Source organism: Myxine glutinosa, chromosome 1 (assembly GCF_964187855.1).
Source record: "Myxine glutinosa chromosome 1, kmMyxGlut1.1, whole genome shotgun sequence".
Taxonomy (NCBI): domain Eukaryota; kingdom Metazoa; phylum Chordata; class Myxini; order Myxiniformes; family Myxinidae; genus Myxine; species Myxine glutinosa.
This window is the reverse complement of record NC_136261.1, coordinates 199258258-199276501: the sequence shown is the minus strand read 5'-3', so window position 1 is coordinate 199276501 and position 18244 is coordinate 199258258. Positions and strand designations below refer to the sequence as shown.

The following is an 18244-nucleotide window of genomic DNA, read 5'->3' as shown; positions in this document are numbered from 1 at the left end:
CGCCTCCACGTCCGACAAGCGGGCCGGGGCCCCGCTTTGCTTGCCGCCAACGGTACACCCATCCGCACATTCGGGAAGCGTTGCCTCTCACTGCGGTTCGGAGGGCAGCGCTTTCAATGGTCGTTCGTGACCGCCAGCGTGCCAATGGCCTTGCTGGGCGCAGACTTCCTATGTGCGCATGGGCTGTTGGTCGACGTGAAGCGCAGACGTATCGCCCAGGCCGAAACCTTCAGCTCGCTCGCTTGTTCGCTGAGCGGCTCGTTGAGCGGCTCACCGAGCAGCTTGCCAAGCAGCTTGCTGGAAGGTGCCGTCCCGGCGAGTTTAGTTTGCATGCTTCCGGCAGCGGACGACTTTACCCACCTCCTAGCCAGTTTCCCGGCCCTCACGCGGCCCACCTTCTCAGCGGTGGCCGTTAAACACGGGGTGGAGCACCATATACCCACAGTCGGGCCGCCGGTCTACGCCGGGGCACGCCGACTCGAACCCACGAAGCTCGCAGTGGCGAAAGCGGAGTTCGCCACGCTGGAGCGGCTGGGGATCGTACGGCGCTCCAACAGCGCTTGGGCTTCTCCTCTGCACATTGTGCCGAAGCGCGGCGGGGGATGGCGGCCGTGCGGGGAATAACCGCCGGCTCAATGATGCCACCACCCCCGACCGCTACCCGGTCCCGCATATCCAGGACTTTTCCGCCCGGTTGGCAAACACGACCGTGTTTTCCAAGGTGGACCTCATCCGGGGCTACCACCAGGTCCCCGTACAACCGGGCGATGTCCCGAAGACGGCCGTCATCACCCCTTTCGGCCTCTTCGAGTTCCTGAGAATGCCTTTCGGGTTGATGAACGCGGCCCAGGCGTTCCAACGGCTTATGGACAGCGTCTTGCACGACTTACCTTTCCTCTTTGTCTACCTGGACGACATCCTAGTCGCGAGCACGTCCCGGGAGGAGCACCTGCTCCACCTCCGCATGCTTTTCAAATGCCTGGGCCAGCATGGCCTAATCATCAACCCCACAAAGTGCCGTTTCGGCATCGCCACCATCGACTTCTTGGGGCACCGCATCACCAGGCACGGGGCCGTCCCTTTACCGGCCAAGGTGGAGGCGGTCAGGGATTTCCAGGGACCCCGCACGATCAAGGGGCTCCAGGAGTTCCTGGGCATGGTAAATTTTTACCACCGCTTCATGCCCCACGTCGCCCAGCTCCTCTGCCCCCTGCACGAGGCACTCCGGGGCAAGCCGGGCAAAGGTGACATCGCCTGGTCGGAGCCGATGGCCACAGCGTTCGCGGGCGCAGAGCTGGCCCTGGCCAACGCCACCATGCTGGCGCACCCGGCGCCCGATGCGCCGATCGCCCTCACCACCGACGCGTCGGACTACGCGGTGGGCACGGTGCACGAGCAGTGGGTGCGTGGTGCTTGGCAACCACTGGCGTTTTTTAGCCAGCAGCTTCGCCCACACGAACGCCGCTACAGCACCTTCGACCGCGAGCTGCTCGGGCTCCACCTGGCGGTCCGACACTTCCGCCATCTGCTGGAGGGCCGCTCGTTCACGGCTTTCGTCGACCACAAGCCCCTTGTGTTCGCGATGGCCAAGGTCGCCGAGCCATGGTCGGCACGACAGCAGCGTCACCTCTCTGCCGTGTCCGAGTATACGACGGACATCCGTCATGTGGCGGATAAAGACAACCCGGTGGTGGATTGCCTTTCCCGGTCCGTCGCGCACGCGGTCCACCTCAGGATCGACTATGCCCGGATGGCGGAGGACCAGACCGCCGACCTTGGCGGCCAGGCCTTGCGGACCGCCGTCACGGGCCTCCGCGTCACCGAGGTGCCGTTCGACGCCGCGGGCGCGGCCCTCCTGTGCGACGTCTCCCTCGGCCGGCCTCAACACATCGTGCCCGCCGGCTGGCAGCGCCCAGTGTTCGACGCCATCCACGGCCTGTCCCACCCGGGCACGAAGGCCTTCCAGAAGCTCGTCGCGGCGAAGTTCGTCTGGCACGGCCTCAGGAAGGACGTCCGCGACTGGGCCAGGACGTGCCTCGCGTGCCAGCGCGCAAAGGTCCACCGCCACACCCAGGCCCCGTTGGCCCCGTTTGCGGTGCCCGAGCGTCGGTTCGACCACGTGCACGTCGACCTGGTGGGACCTCTGCCCCCTCGCGGGGGTTCACCCACCTCCTCACCATGGTGGACCGCACCACACGGTGGCCGGAGGCCGTCCCATTGGCGGCGACGTCTGCGGCTGATGTGGCGCAAGCCTTCATCGCCACTTGGGTTGCCCGGTCCGGTTCCCCCTCGGACATTTCGTCCGACCGCGGCCCCCAGTTCACCTCGGAGCTCTGGGCCGCGGTGGCGCAAGGGCTCGGCGTGAAGCTGCACCGCACCACGGACTACCACCCCCAGGCCAATGGCCTGTGCGAGCGCTTTCATCGCTCAATGAACGCCGCGCTACGGGCCAGCCTCCGCGACGGCAACTGGGCCGACAGGCTCCCCTGGGTCCTGCTGGGCCTCAGGACGGCGCCCAAGGACAACCTGCGCGCGTCCTCGGCGGAGCTGGTCTTCGAGCAACCACTGCGGGTACCGGGCGAATTTATCCCCGACTCCACGGCTCCTTGGTCCGCGGCGCAACAGCGCTCCGCCCTTCAGGAGACCGCCCGGAGGTTCGCCCCGGTGCCGACGGCACACCACGGTTGCCCGTCTTCCCACGTCGCCCCGGAGCTTCGCACGGCGGAGTACGTCTTCGTCCGGCACGACGCCCACTGGGCACCGCTACGGCCCCCGTACGACGGGCCCTTCCGCGTGCTGGAGACCGGGGACAAATATTTCACCATCGACATCGGCGGTGCCCCGGATCGCATCTCCGTGGACCCCCTCAAGCCGGCCCACCTCGACCTGGACCACCCCCCGCAAGCAGCTCTGCCTCCGCGTTGAGGCCGCCCCCACGGCGGTCGGACCCCCGGCACCTCCCAGACCCGCCGTCCCGCTACCCCCCAGCCCTGCACCCATTGCCAGGGGGCGTTTCGGCCGGGTCATCCGGCTTCCCCGCAAACTCACCCTTCAGGTGCGCGGGAATTCTGGGCGGGGCGCGTGTGGCGGGCACAAGGAACAATAATTCCGCACACCAGTGGGTGGCGCGAGCGTCCAGGCGGGGAACGAGAGCGCATGCCCCGCCTTTCGACCGATCGGCCACGCCCGGGGACAAGGCGTGGCCTCGGGACATATATGCGGGCTCTAAGCTCCAGCCCGCCCAGTGCTGAAGTGCGAGCCCTTAATAAAGACTCTGTTTGTACCAACGCCTTGTGGCCTACCTCTCTGGCAATCGAGTCGTGTGTGCACAGCACCACAGTACTAACCAACTTTCTTTGTTATTAAAAGTGGTATGTTATTTCAGAACCCACGATGTTATCTCCCATGGCCTCCATCGTACCGCAATGACGTATTAATACTATACCAATTGCCTATACACTGCACAAAAAGGGAGGTTTTTCCGTGGAACAGTGTTTTTTTTTTTGTGTTTGTTTTTTTGTATACTGAATCGGGGCTCGTGAAAGAGTTAACATTTATTTCACAAACAAATCAACCAGACAAACAAAATATACAAAAAGAGGGAGCGGAAGACAAGATGGGGAGAGAAGGGGAAGCACACAACCACAACATTTGAGAGCAGGGAGAAGTGTGGGGGGGAGAGGGCTTGGGGGCAGGAGGCGTGGGAAGGGGAGGGGGGGGGGGGAGGTATAAAACGGGTCCCTGCTAGTCCATTATAAAACTGATACCAACAGCGATCCTTTTCTTTCTGGGCCAATAAAACTTATTCAACCTCCTTTTACACCCAACCTTGTTCATACACTCTCCAAGTCTACAAGTAAGGACACTAACATTTAGGACAGGCTTTTAGTTTCAATGCAGTTCTTTACCCAAGCTCAATGTCAAATCACGCATAACCTCGCTGCACATGGTGTGTTTCGTATAGTATAATATTTTCCTTATTCACAAAAACATTCATTTTTGGTTTTAGGTATGAAATCACCAATAGCAGTGAGGACATCAAATATTTATAGATGATAAAATCCACTCACCTGTTTCAGGATTTGAGACTTTTTGTTCAGAGTGACATGTTCATGCTGGTTCCATAATGTGGAGACTGGAAGTGCAGGCCCTTTACAGGAAGTACGTCACGAGCATGTGCAGGGAGAATTAATTACTTATACTTTTCGGTTCTGGTAACAGCAAGAACACAAACTAGAGGAACAGATATATTTATGTAAGTAAATCTAAAATAAGAATCATTAAAATTTTGAAAAAAATACAGGAATCTTGATACATGTCTAATTAATATATTAAAACTTCAAAAGTATTGAAAAGTTTCTTTCAAACCAAAGTTGTGATACCAATTCCAATGCTGCCCTCAGCTTAGGACAAGAGGTTTTTGCCCATTTTTAGGGATAAATAATTTTAAAAAAAATACGCGACTTTAAAAATAAGTAAAAAGATAAGTTATAGATTTAATGCTACAGTTTTATTTTGTGAAACATTTTTGCTGAAAAAAGACAAAGTTGGTCGAAATTAATGCCCGGACAGAAAATGTTACCAACTTTGATAATCTGCCATGCAATACTTTTTTGAGCATGCAGTTTGCATGGTCTTAATCATGTGCTCTTCATATATCGCTACCATATTGCATTCGCAATTTGAGCTTTTTTGTATATGCTCAAAACAAACATTGAATTTTGAAGCTTTGCTGCTTGTTGGCTCTTTGTTTCAATGCAAGCTTATAGCCAGATATGAAATCTTTCACGAGGCTTTGCTGGCTTTTGCACTAATCGCTCCCCCCCTCTCTGACTTTCTGCTGCTGCACTGGCCAGCCGTCCCAGCACCCTCTGACTTCACCATTACCAACGTCAGCGACTCTTCGGTGGTTCTTCGCTGGAGTCCACTGGCCCTAGACACCATCACGGGCTACCGTGTGACTGTCTCTTTGACGGGCGAAACCCGACCTCTACTTGAGACGACAGTTGCTCGTCGTACGGGCCTGTTCACTGTCCATGGCCTTGAACCTGGGATAGAATATGATTTCTCTGTGACGAGCTTGGTGGATGGTGGGGAGAGTTTGCCAATCAGGCTCACTCAGAGCACGGGTGAATAACAGTTTTATGCTGAATATATTGCCAATCATTGATAATTGTAGACATCATTGATATACCATCAAAGTTTCAGTAAAATATTATGCATCATTTTTACTTTTTTATGCATGATTGAGGCCCATGAAGGTGCTAGATGATTAAGGATTGATGGGCATCATACAGAAAAGCAGTGCAGAACAAGCAAACAAACAAAGACTGCAGAGAAGAGGAGACTGTAAAGAGGAAATGGGGGAGGTAGATAAACAAGGTGGGTTTGTGATGGTGGAAGAGTTATTCACTGAGTAAGGAAGAAGGCAAACAGCTGCAGTGCGCTGTTAGAATGAAACCATGGAGAGAAGTGCAGGATTGGACCAACACCGGGAGGCGATTCCACAGATGGGAGAAAAGATGCGTAAATGATTTCAGGTGTACATTAAGTCTAGACTTGGGAAAGTTAACATGAAGGGAGTTTCTGATGGAATACATGCATCCTGAAGGGTAAAGGAAGGGTGAAGGTTTGAAAGGATAAATTGCCTGCACTCTTCTTGAAAGACTCAATGAGAGATGGTGGAAGATCATTTGGAAGATCTTGTAAGACCCTATCTACGATGAAAGAACAGCAAACGTTGAGCATGAGACTCCTGGTGTGTTAAGTTGATGATGTTCAGACCTTTTCTGTCCACATATCAAAGAGTGAGGGATGAGAAGCTGGTTCACCAAACCACTGAAGAGACCAATACTCCATTGTACTATATAAAAGTGCTTTAGAGACTTTTCTAAGATTAGAGGTACCTAGGAATGTCGTGACTCAGTGCAGGATTCCCATCCTGCAGCTCACTTTGTAGTCCAGCTTGGAAATGAATTGTGGCAAGGATAAATCAAACCCGATTTTAACACCCAAGAGCTTAAGGGATTTAACTTCCTGTAGTGGGTGACTGCAGAGTACAACATATATTTGGATTAATTTATTGGTCCTTTTGGAAAAAATCAGTGAGAATGTGATACATGTCTGGGTTTTTTTTTTTTTTTTTTTTTTTTTTTTTTTTTGTATACAAGATCGAGGCTCGTGAAAGAGCAAAATGTCTGGGTTGGATGTCACTTTCAAAGTGCTGGACTAATTCTTAATCTTCTCAAGGTCTGTTGATGGTCAAAGTTGTGGTAAAGTTTCATCGAAATTGTGTGTGTGTAGTTTCTGAGAAAAAAGCAAATACCTATTTTGGGGGGCAACCCCCCCCCCCCATAGACTCGCAAAGGGGCAGTTTTTTTAATGCCGTGAACAAACTTTGTTACAGCCTGAGTGGTGAAGGTTGTGGTCAAGCTTTATCGAAATAGTGTGTGTAGTTTCAGAGGAAAAAGCAAAAATCCTATTTTGGGGGGTCAAACCTGGATTCACTTTGACACCCCGGTAAACCCCCTTATACCCCGATTCTTTTAAATGCCGTGAACAAACTTTAGTCACAACACAACAAATATAACTTGTGCCAAATTTGGTCACAATCCCATCAGCGGTTTTGGAGAAGAAGTTTCAAGTGTTTACGGACGGACTGACGAACTGACGGACGGACAACACACCATCGCATAAGCTCCCCTGAACTAAGTTCCGGGTAAGCTAAAAATTAAGCTCCCCCACTTATCTAAGGAGTTTTAAGGTCATTTGGTCAACCAAAAAGCAAACATGAATACCAAGGAGCTTTTCAAAGAAGTCAGACATAAAGTGGTGGAGAAGAACCATTCAGAGAGGGTTATAAGAAGATTTCAAAGTCACTCATTATCCCTTTGAATATAATGAAATCCATCATGAAGAAGTGGAATACATATCACACCACCCAGACTTTACCCAGATCAAGTCACCCATCCAAACCCAGCACCTGGGCAAGCAGGAAACTGGTCCAGGATGTCACTTCAGGATCCAAAAATGACTTTGAAAGATCTGAAGGGCTCTATGTCCAAGATGGGTGGTTAGTGTTCATCAACCAATAATATCCTGTTGCCTTCACAAAACTGGCCTCTATGGCCAGGGGGCAAGACAGAAGCCATTACTGAAACATCTAAAAACTCGTATTGAGTTTGCAAAAAAGCATCATAATGATACTGCAGGCATGTGGAGAAAAGTTTTGTGGTCAGACGAGACAAAAATTAAACGTTTTGGTGTAAATTCAAAGCGTTAGTTCTAGTAAAGCACTGTACATCACCCAGTCAATACCATTCCCAGGGGTCCCAGCCCTCCTATTTTTCCTATTTATTCCTACTTTTTAATAGGATCCTATAAATCTCCTATTTTTTGGTGGAAATTCCTATTTTTCCTATTTTTTAACCCTCAATGTTCCAAAATTTAAATTGATATATTAATTAGTAGAATTTCTGTATCTAAGCGTCAGAACAGACATTCCTATACCAATCGTCAGCCATGGAATTGCTTTCTGGGTCCATAATCGCAAGACAAATTTCCAAAACGACTTTAAGCTCAAATCCCCGAAGAACATATGTCTCTTTGTCTTTTTCTCGAAAACCGTTTGTTCGATCGATTTCACAAGTGGTGAGTGCATTTTTGAGGACTCAACAAAGTGCACTGTTGAGGAAAAATTGAGTATGCAGTGATGACGTCACAAATAAATACTGTACGAAGTGGAGGCATGTCGTTTACACCATGGTGTAAAGTACGTGTTGTTATTGATCTCGACTGGAAATGATATGTATATCTTATGTATATTATGTTATTGTTATTTTTGACTTTGTCCTAATATTAAGTATATCCTTCCAAACAATTGTTTTACCTTTATGATTCGTGCTTCATGCTATTCAGTAACAGAATTATAAAAGATAAAATGAGATGAAAATAATATAACTATGTTTATCACGCATTTCTCTTGGATTATCTCATATACTTTGTGAAGAATGACTGAATGATACCTTGACCATTATCATTGTCCTTTGTCTTATTTCAAAAGTTCAGCTGAGCTCAATTTTTAAGGTTTGTACTTTACTTAGAGTAACAAAACCAACTGTGAACTTTGCGGTTATTCAGTTATTACTAACAACCTTTCCCTAAAGATTCTACCTGAAATTTAACTTTTCTACTAATTTGCTAAACATTGACATTTGATACTACATGTTTAACTCAATCTTTCGCTTATTACAATGAGATTGTATTTTGCCTAAAACTAATAGTATTTGGCAAAGAACTAATTCAATCGACAATTCACACATTTCATCATTTAATTGCAGATAATAAAGAAGGACCACGACACAAAATAGGGATTACAACTTAATTCTGTATACTTTCGTGTGGTAGTTGCATATTCAGCTTTTAACAAAATTACAGTAGAATTAAAATTTACATACGCAATGCTGCACAATAGGTAATGCAAGCAATGTAGGACAATAAAAAAACAAACAAACAAAAAACAATAAAGACTGTTAAAGTCTTGTTGTTTAATAATCTTCTGAAGATAGTACAACAACAATACCAAAGATACATAATTGAATTGTCATCGCTTAGCTTGAACTCAGATTAGTGTTCAAGCTATTCAGCAGTGGAGAAAATGCAATTATCGGGTGGTAAACATGTTAGGACATGTTATTTATCATCTTTCTTGTTTCAGGTATAATCTGCAGACCGGTAAGAAATTTGTTGATTTGCCTTTAAATTACTTTGTTTGTTCTCATTATTTTACTAACTTATGTTTCAGTTTTGAAAAAAAAAACAGTTTGGTTCACAGTTCTTTCCACTTCATGCGTTAACAGGTTAGGATTTTCTATGCTAATTCATTTAATCTTATCTCATATTTGTTTTCTTTTTGACAGGTATACTCCCAGCAGTATAATGCCTGGTGGGAGAACTAAATTTAACCCAGAGTGGTTGAAAAGTGGACATGGATGTAGGCTTTCTGACTGGTGTCAGCCTAGCAAGTCCTCAGTGTTCTCAGCTTACTGCTCGTTGTGCCATTCGGAAGTGAGGTGTGACAATCAGGGTGTGAAACAACTGACACAACATGCCCAAAACAAAGGGCACCTGAAGCGTGCGAAGGAACTGCTGGGTGGGTCACAGACGTTGCTGACATTCGTTCAACCATCAACTTCATCTGCTTCAGCATCAGGGTCAGCTTCTACAGATGAGCCAAGTCGTGCAGCTTTAGTCTGTATGTCCAAAAAAGACGCTATTACAAAAGCAGAACTTCTATGGACATTGAAAGTTGTTCGTTCGAATCTGAGCTACTCTTCCTGTGACGGTTTGAAGGATCTTCTGCAGGCAATGTTTCCTGGTGTTATCCCGGATGGTTTCTCAATGAGCTCATCGAAAGTTTCATATCTCATTAGCGAAGCCACAGGTCCTTATTTTCAGGACATGATAGTCACTGATGTTAAGAATTCAGCTTCTGGCTTCAGCCTCATGTATGATGAAACCACCAATAAACAGAACTTGAAGCAACTAGAAATCCGTGTACGGTATTGGTCTGATGCCGAGGAACAGATATTAGTATTTCACCTCAAAACTTACCTCATGGGTCATGCAACTGGAGAAGATTTGTCCAGGAAAATAATCTCTGCCTTGGATGAATCGAAACTGCAGCTTCAGGATATTATCATGCTCGGCAGTGATGGGCCTAATGTGAGCACCACTGTGTGGAGACAGATTGACAAAGCCATTCTCGACAACAGGGGCCCTGGTCTCCTTGATGTAGGGACATGTACTCTCCATACAGTACACAATGCTTTTGCCAAAGGACTTGCAGAGTACTGTGGAAACCTAACTGAGCTTGCAGTGGACATTTTCTACTGGTTCAAAGGCTCTGCTGCTAGATCTGTTGATTTTCAAGACATTCAGCATAAATTGGGTGCTGTTCCAAAAAAGCCTTTGAAGCATGTCGATTGCAGGTGGTTGACACTGGGACCTGCAGTGGAGCGGCTGATAGAGATCTGGGAATCTCTCAAAGAGTATTTCTTGGTATTTCTTCCAAAGCAGCAGCCAAAGGACATGTTTAAACCCAGGTACAAAAGAATCAAAACAGAACTACAGCGACCGGAAATAAAAGCTCAACTGCATTTCCTGAAGTTCTTGGCAGCAACATTTGCAGAGTTCCTCACCTTCTTCCAGTCAGAGCAACCACTTGTGCACATTCTATATGACAAACTCCATGACCTGCTCAAAAAACTGATCAGAAGAATTATGAAGACTCCTTCAGTTGATGCTGTGAAAGACATCTCAAACCTTGATGTTTCCATTGTTGCAAACCAGCTGGAGAATGAATCCATGGGTGTGGGAGAGGATACCCGACGGTGTATCGCTAAGTTGAAAGTCTCTGAGAGGGAAAGGATGTATCTTGGGATGAGGAAGTGCTACCAGGCAGCCATAGTACACCTACAAAAGAAGCTTCCATTGACAAACAAAATCCTGAAGAATGCCAGATGTCTGCAGCCACAAAACAGGACTGCTGCATGGTCTCTTGAATCAGCCAAGAGCCTGTCCAGACAGCTGAAGAGGAATATTGACAGTGACAGCATTGCAGATGAATGGAAGGTGTACCAAGAGGAAGCCATTCCTACTGACTGGTCCCAGGAAACACAGGAGAATGAAGAAGAAGTCTGCATGAAGAGAGTGGACAGTTACTGGGGAAAAGTGTTGGCTTTAAAAGGCTGTACGGGAAACTGTAAATTCCCCCAAGTGAGACAAATGATAAGGATTGTCCTTGCACTGTCTCACGGAAACAGTGACGTGGAACGCGCGTTCTCAATCAGTGGGAAAAGTGTCACCAAGGAGAGAGTTAGTCTGAGCGAGGCATCAATCAATGGTCTCCGTGCAACAATGGATGGCATGAGATTGTATGGTGACCAGCCCGAAATGGTCCCAGTCACAAAGGGACTCCTCTCGTTAGGACGTTCTGCTCACATGCACTATATGCAGAGACTTGAAGAAGAACGAAAAGCCAAGGAAGATGAACAGAAAGCCAGGGAGAAAACCAGGCAAGAGAAAGAAGAAAGAGAGAGAACAGCTAAGATTGCTGTAGAGAAGGCAGCGGAGCTGTCTCGTAAGAGCGAGGACTTGAAGAAAACAGAGAAATCTCTGGCAGCAAAAGAGTCATCTCAGCAGATGTCACTGACTGTTAGCAACAGTCTGCTTGATCAAGCAAATAAAAAGCTTAAGGTGGCGCTTAAGAAAGGTGACATGACTGAAATTGCAGTAGCTCAGGCCATGCTTGAGTCTGCTCAGAAAAAGATTCAAGAGACACAGACTCGTATGGTGGAAACCAGGGAGGCGCAGAGAAAAGTGGAGAAGAAAAAGCAGACTTTGATAGAGTCCATGGTGGCTGCCAAAAAGAAGAAGTCATAGTTTTTGTTGTCGATGTTAAGACGGGTGGGCCCAAGTTCATTGGGGGTGTGTCCATGCCCATACATGTACATGTATTTGCATAAATCTTGCAGCAATAAAGCTACCGATGTTGTTCCAATGCTGAAATCTGTGCTATTACTTCCTAGTTTTTTCCTATTAAACTCCTATTTTTTGTGATCAGAATTCCTATTTTTCCTATTATTTTGTCAATCAAAGTGGCTGGGACCCCTGCATTCCTATTGTCAAGCATGGTGGTGACGACGTCATGTTATGGGGCTGGTTTTCATCAGCAGGGACTGGCAAGCTTGTCAGGATAGAATAGAAAAAGGATGGTGCAAAGTACAAGAGAACCCTTGATGAAAACCTGCTTGAGTCAGCGATGAATCTGAAACTGTAGGAGATTCACATTTCAGCAGGACAATGATGCAAATCACAAAGCTAAAGCCATATTGGAGAAGCTGAATAAGAAGAAAATAAATGTTCTTGAGTGGCTCCATCAAAGTCCTGACTTGTGGAGTGACCCAGAGTTATTCTTCGTTAGATTTGCTTTGCAGGTTGAAAAGATGAGTTTCTTCAAGGAAAGTGCCTCACCCAAAGCCTCCATGTGAAATTATCATGAAGACAAGTGGATAGTTGCAGGTGAGAAGGGATGAACCTGTGCATGAGATGAAATGCACCTTTATGAAAAATGCTCCCAGGAAGAATCAATGTCTGATACAGATACAGTGTTAAACCAGTCCTTGAGTGAGAGAACAGATTGCAAATAAATACCACTTAACCTTGATGAACTGAAAGATCGTGTAATGCTTCAGCAGCTCTCTGTCTCTAGCCAATAAGCTTGAGACATCACTTGTCAGAGAAGGTGAATCTAGCAGAGAAGCAGGCAAGATTGTTAGGAAAGTTTGTCATAATTAAGTCCAGAAGTGATGGTGACCAATGCGGAGATACGAGTAGTGAAGTTCACAAATTAGGGCTGTCCATTGCAGCAGACATCAGTATTAATGCTACAGCTCATTGCTGTAGAAACAACTCCCATCCAACTGAAGTTGAGAGTTGAAGTCAGCACAGATGAAAAAGGGAGAATCGGAATGCGTTGTTCATCGATATTCCATGTTAGCATAAAGTGAGGTATAATGGAATTGTCATCAGAAAGTGAGAGTACAGTGTACATTACAGAAAAAAAAACATCTATCCATAATACCAATATATGTGGCACTAGAGCTATTCCTGAATATGAGGTGAAGTTAGAGCAGAGCAAGGGCTGTGGTGTGTGGAGCTGTTAAACAGTATGCAGTGTCCTTTAACAGAAATAGATAGTGGAGTGGTGAATATCCTGGTTAATTAAATATTCCGTTGGGCATACAATGTCTGGGGATTCAGCACAAACCTGCTAGATGAGATCAGTTATCATAGAACAAAGCCCTCTGATATTAAAGGTAATATTGATGGAGGCGGGTGATGGAGATTATTGGGTGAAGGGGAGGTATAATGGATTAAGGAAGAGAGATGGTGGTGAAAGGGAATGTGTGGCCAGTGAGCCGTAGGTGTTGGGGCCAACATGAGGCCAACAAGCAAACAATGTACAGAATTTAATATCATTTGAACAAGACTGATCCAGCTTTCAGAAATATTACGTAGTGGAGGAAAAACACATCTGAATGTAATTGTAGCCAATACCAGAACCAGGTTACTTCGTCCATAAAAGCGTTTCTCATAAGCTTTGTCTTAGCACACGACTGTATGTAATACATTTGGGGGAAAAAAAGATGAGATTTTGGCTTCTGTCTCCATCCCCTTCCTCCTTTTATTTCCATTTCCTCCCAACTTCCTTTCTTTTCTTTCTTCCCTGCAAGCCCTTCAACTCCCTTCTTTTTAATACCCTTCTCTCCAAGTTTCCTTTTCTCAATTTCAGTTTTTCCAATCGACTCAATATACCCTTCCTCTCCCCATCCTCATGCCTTTGCAACAAGCATATGGGCCTGCTTTAAATAATCTCATAAAAGCTATCTAACATCAGATCTTGGACCTTTAAATGCTCTGCGATTTTATCAAACTCAAATGAAGACATTGCCTTATACAAAATACATTTAGCATAATTAAATAAATCTCCAAGGTGTGCAAATGTAAGATAATATAATACATAAAAGTTAGCATTTGGTTGTAATGCATTTTAAGTTCTCCACTTATTATTGTTCTTGTTTATCAGCTAGTTTCATTGATTGAGGTTGTCATATATGTAGGACTTTCAAAATGACGTATTAATGGTAATTAGACCTTTTGCACATGCGCTGTTTGTGCGTTTTCAGTTATTTACTTCCACCAGACAGAGTGATTTTAACCTGTCATTGCTAGTGCAAAATCTGTAATTCAAAAAGTCTTCTTACATACTTTTCAGCATTTAAACGAAAAAGTGGAAAATTCAAAATGGTTAACCATAATTATATTCCTGCATGCAAATCGGACTCATGGGAATATAGAAAATACGAGAAATATCAGTGGATGAGAGGTGTTGAGTTCCTACCATTTCCTGTTGCAAGTGAGCAGTGGCAGTGGATAACACTAACAAACACACACACACACACACACACACACACACACACACACACACACACACACACACACACACACACGCACTCTCTCTTCTCTTTTTAGCAATAGATGCAAAAATCTAATATAATTTCCCTTGTGTCCATGGAACAGGCCTTAGAACTCCCACTCCCCCCTCCCAAATCCTCCCCCACCAAAATGATGTATAGTAAATATCATCATTTTAAACGTTGGTTTTAAACGTACCCTGTGCATTCACAAGCCCCAGATATGTCCTTCCCATCGCTGTTGAGAAACACCGAAACCAGATGTGGTTTCTCCCTCAGGGAACATCTGGCTCTCACGTAACATCTACCTGGTACATCTGGCTATCACGTAAATATAGCTGGCACAAGCTGTGTGGATTTTCACGTCGTGAAGATGTCTTTTCTCAAAGAGTTGGTAACCATTACTCTATGGCTAATGCCGCACATCATCGGCTTTCCAATTGCACATGTCCATTGAATCAATCACCAAGTTTGGCAAATTTAAAGCAGACATTTAATTAAATTTAAATTATTTAAATTTATTTAAATTTAAATTTTAACATTATTTAAATTTAAGAAAGCAATTTAAAGCAAGGTACACAGTCCATTTCCTGGCAGTGATGATTGAAGGTTTGGCTAGCACACACACCCATTCACATTTCTTCGGAGATTGCACCGGTCCACATCATCAGTAGTATGCACGACGGCCATCTACATTGTCTTAGCCCTATCAGTGAACTGGGAAAGTTATCCAACTCTTTCATTGTGCACAAGTACACCCCTTTCTCTCAGGTATTTTTGGAAGTCTTTTTTTAGTTGTTTTTCGAAGCTTAGTGAAACATAGTTGCTTCCAAAATTGAGGATAAATCCATGGTATTGAAGAAGTATATCAAAAGAGAAATTCGCACAATACTTGTACATTAGATACGTTTCGACCTACATGTCAATCTTTACCTCACACGCATGATATACGATTCCCCATTCGCCATTGTTGCTAAGGGGTTCTGCGCATGCATGCTGATGCATTGTGGGGCGATCGCGTCATTTCTAAAGTCCCGTATTGACGAAAATAGACTCCCTCTAAAATAAAATCGTAATATGAATTTTGACGAGATAATTGCAAAAATTAATGGGTGTGTCAGTGTTTTTTTATGCGTTTTTTTTTTTTTACTGTTTCCCCCATCGAAATGAATCTTAAACATGTCATTTTAACCCTTTGAGTACGGATGACGTCCAGTGCCGCAACCCGCGAAAAAGTTTTGTGTACGGATGACATTACTACACGTCATCGACTATACTGTACCTATAAATAGATCGTCAGTACGTGGTTGCATTCCCGAACCAAAATGCCAAATTAATCCCGTACTGGGGGTATTTTTATCAAAAAAAAAATCCCGCACTCAAAGGGTTAAAAGGAGTCTACTGCACAGATGTTTGTACATCGTATTGGTTAGTTTGTTTCATTTTATTTTATATTGAATGCCTGCATACGTCGGTCGGCATTGCAGTTGTTTGCTTTGCAATTGACTGCTTATCATTGGGCTTTATCTGACATAATTGGTGAAAAACCTCAGGAATATTATTCAGTCTTTGTATTAAATTGGCTTTTTTTTTTAAAGATTGTACATGTACTTCTGGCTATCCTGTTGCTAGACAAAACACAAGTTCAACCACTTTATGTCATCAATTTGTGATGCTATAGCATATCGGTTTCACCTCAATATTTTGATTTGTTAAACTCAATCTTGATCTCTCACACCAGTGTTAGAATGGCATTCATGAGAAATAAATATAATGTTGTGCTGTGTTACAGTTGCGCAATTATCTGTCGCTTCTCGAGTTGATGAAGAAATACAAGTCGTGGGGTACTTTAATGATGTGTTAATATGAGTGCTGTGCTTTTGTAGTCCCAGTTGGACCTAAACTGGAGCAGGTGGACTACAATTCAGACAGAAGGGAGTTGGGCATTGCTTGGCAAGCTGCACCTAGCCGTGGTGAGAACTGTATTAAGACCCCAACCTTTAAGATCCCATTGTGGCATTTTGAAATTATTTCTTCCTTTAAAAAAAAAAATTTCATTCGTTTATAAGGTCAACACAATTGTCAGATTTCACATAGAACATTGGACTTTTATTTAACATTTGCAACACTTTTTGTGACTTTAAACTTGGACTCGCTTGTTAAAAAATCATTTGGAATATAATATTATATTCTCAAGTCCTTAAAAACTATGACTCAAGAAATTTGGTCCTGTCTATTTACGATGGAAGGTCTGAATGGTTACCGGGTCACTGTTGCACCAACGCCTGGTCAGCGTGGAGAGGTGATTGACCGGACAGTGGAACCCGAGCAGACCTCACTTCTGCTGGAAGGTCTTTCCCCTGGTGTGGAGTATAGAATCAGTGTCTCAGCTATCAGAAATGGCAAGGAGGGACATCCTGCAACAACCATAATTACCACAAGTGAGCACATTGTTTATCCATGTCAATGGATTTAATTTTCGATTTGTGTTCATTGTGCTGTTTGTTCATTGTGGCATAATAATACAGTGAACAATACACTACTTTAGACATACATTACAAAAAAAAAATCTTTCGAGTTCTGTCAAAATCAATAAATGAATAAACAAACAATAGAATCTATATATATAAAACACAGTGTGTGTGTGTGTGTGTGTGTGTGTGTGTGTGTGTGTGTGTGTGTGTGTGTGTGTGTGTGTGTGTGTGTGTGTGTAATGTTGCCGATAGACTCCTAAACGGAGAGGCTTACGTGCTTGATATTTGACATAGACATGGCCATTGAGCGTGGGACGAACATGGCCGAACTCAAAATATTTGACGATCCATATTTTTTATTCATATTTACCTCAGCGCATTTCAACGCACGGAATCAACGGAATCAGAGCAGGTGGGCGCTGATTCGCTCAGAGCGATCACGTGATGACGCTATGAACGCTATGACGCTATGACGCTATGACGCTATGAACGATATGACGCTATGAACGATATGACGCTATGAACGCTATGACGCTATGAAAAAAAAAATCGCTATGACGCTATGAACGCTATGACGCTATGAAAAAAAAATCGCTATGACGCTATGAAACGCTATGACGCTATGAACGCTATGACGCTATGAACGCTATGACGCTATGAAAAAAAAATCGCTATGAAACGCTATGACACTATGCACAGTATGCACGCTATGACGCTATGAAAAAACAAAATCGCTCGCTTTGCCAAGGGGCTCGCTCCCCCCCCCCCCCCCCCCGTTCCCCTCCCCTCCCCCGCCTGGCAATGCCGGGTACTTCTGCTAGTAATAAATAAATGTTTGTTTTTTTAAACATTTTATTGCTATAATTTTATCAAAGTTCATGTCGAACATAATAATTATTTTAAATCTTGTTTCCCCCCCTCCCCCTTCGTTTTACTTTGCCAATACAGCAGTGGCCTGGCCTGAACTCCCAGCACCGACCGACCTGTCTGTGAACAACATCACTGACAAATCTGTGTTGCTGCGCTGGACGCCACTGTCACTTAGCACAATCACAGGCTACCGCCTGGCCGTATCACTGTCAGGGGATGTGCGGCCTCTCCATGAGTCCACATTGGATGCTCACGTGAGCCAGTTTTCTGTGCATGGCCTGGAATCTGAGACACAGTTTGACTTTTCCATCGTCACATTGGCCGGAGATAAAGAGAGCCAGCCCATCGTGCGCACAGAAAGTACAGGTTAGTTATAGTTTTATCTTGAATTTCTTAAAATTACTTCAACTATTCTAGTCAGTTATTTGGTTGACACATCATATGTTGATTCATACCATGGAGTACCACGGAAATAGAGAGAAAAGTGGCATGGAGGAAAATCAACACATCCCATTGGGAGCACTATAGGTCTGAATAAACGAAAGGCCTGCTTTTCCTGGTACAACTATACTTTCAAAAGACTGTATTCTCTCACAATCTCCACCCTCGGCCCCAACCCCTTCCCCCCTCCACTGCTAAACTCTATCTGCAAATGATCAATTATTATAAATAACCAAAGTAATTTTTATACAGCTCTTCAACCACCGAGAGACATCCAAGTGGTCATTAACTCCCAGACTGGAGTTCCGACACTCACATGGAAAGGTGTTCCAGGTAAGGTGTACTTGAATCTCTTTTTACAAAATATCCTCTTCGGGTTTATCCTAAAGAGTGAGCTTTACATGTTCCATCTTTTGTAGGAGT

The 18244-nt window shown here is 45.1% G+C and overlaps 1 protein-coding gene across 7 annotated transcripts in view; it reads left to right on the top strand.

The window, feature by feature from the left end:
- Positions 1-18244, top strand: part of LOC137433592 (uncharacterized) — a 377223-nt gene that overhangs the window by 176620 nt on the left and 182359 nt on the right. For 6 of the 7 annotated variants that reach the window (XM_078782386.1, XM_078782378.1, XM_078782406.1 and 3 more), the window contains 6 exons: positions 4857-5129; positions 15923-16009; positions 16286-16477; positions 17459-17746; positions 18074-18154; positions 18241-18244. The exon at positions 18241-18244 is cut by the window's right edge and continues 188 nt beyond it. In XM_078782386.1, coding sequence (XP_078638512.1) covers positions 4857-5129; positions 15923-16009; positions 16286-16477; positions 17459-17746; positions 18074-18154; positions 18241-18244 — 925 coding nt within the window. The remainder of the gene's footprint in view (positions 1-4856; positions 5130-15922; positions 16010-16285; positions 16478-17458; positions 17747-18073; positions 18155-18240) is intronic. The other variant, XM_078782398.1, reaches the window with a different exon arrangement.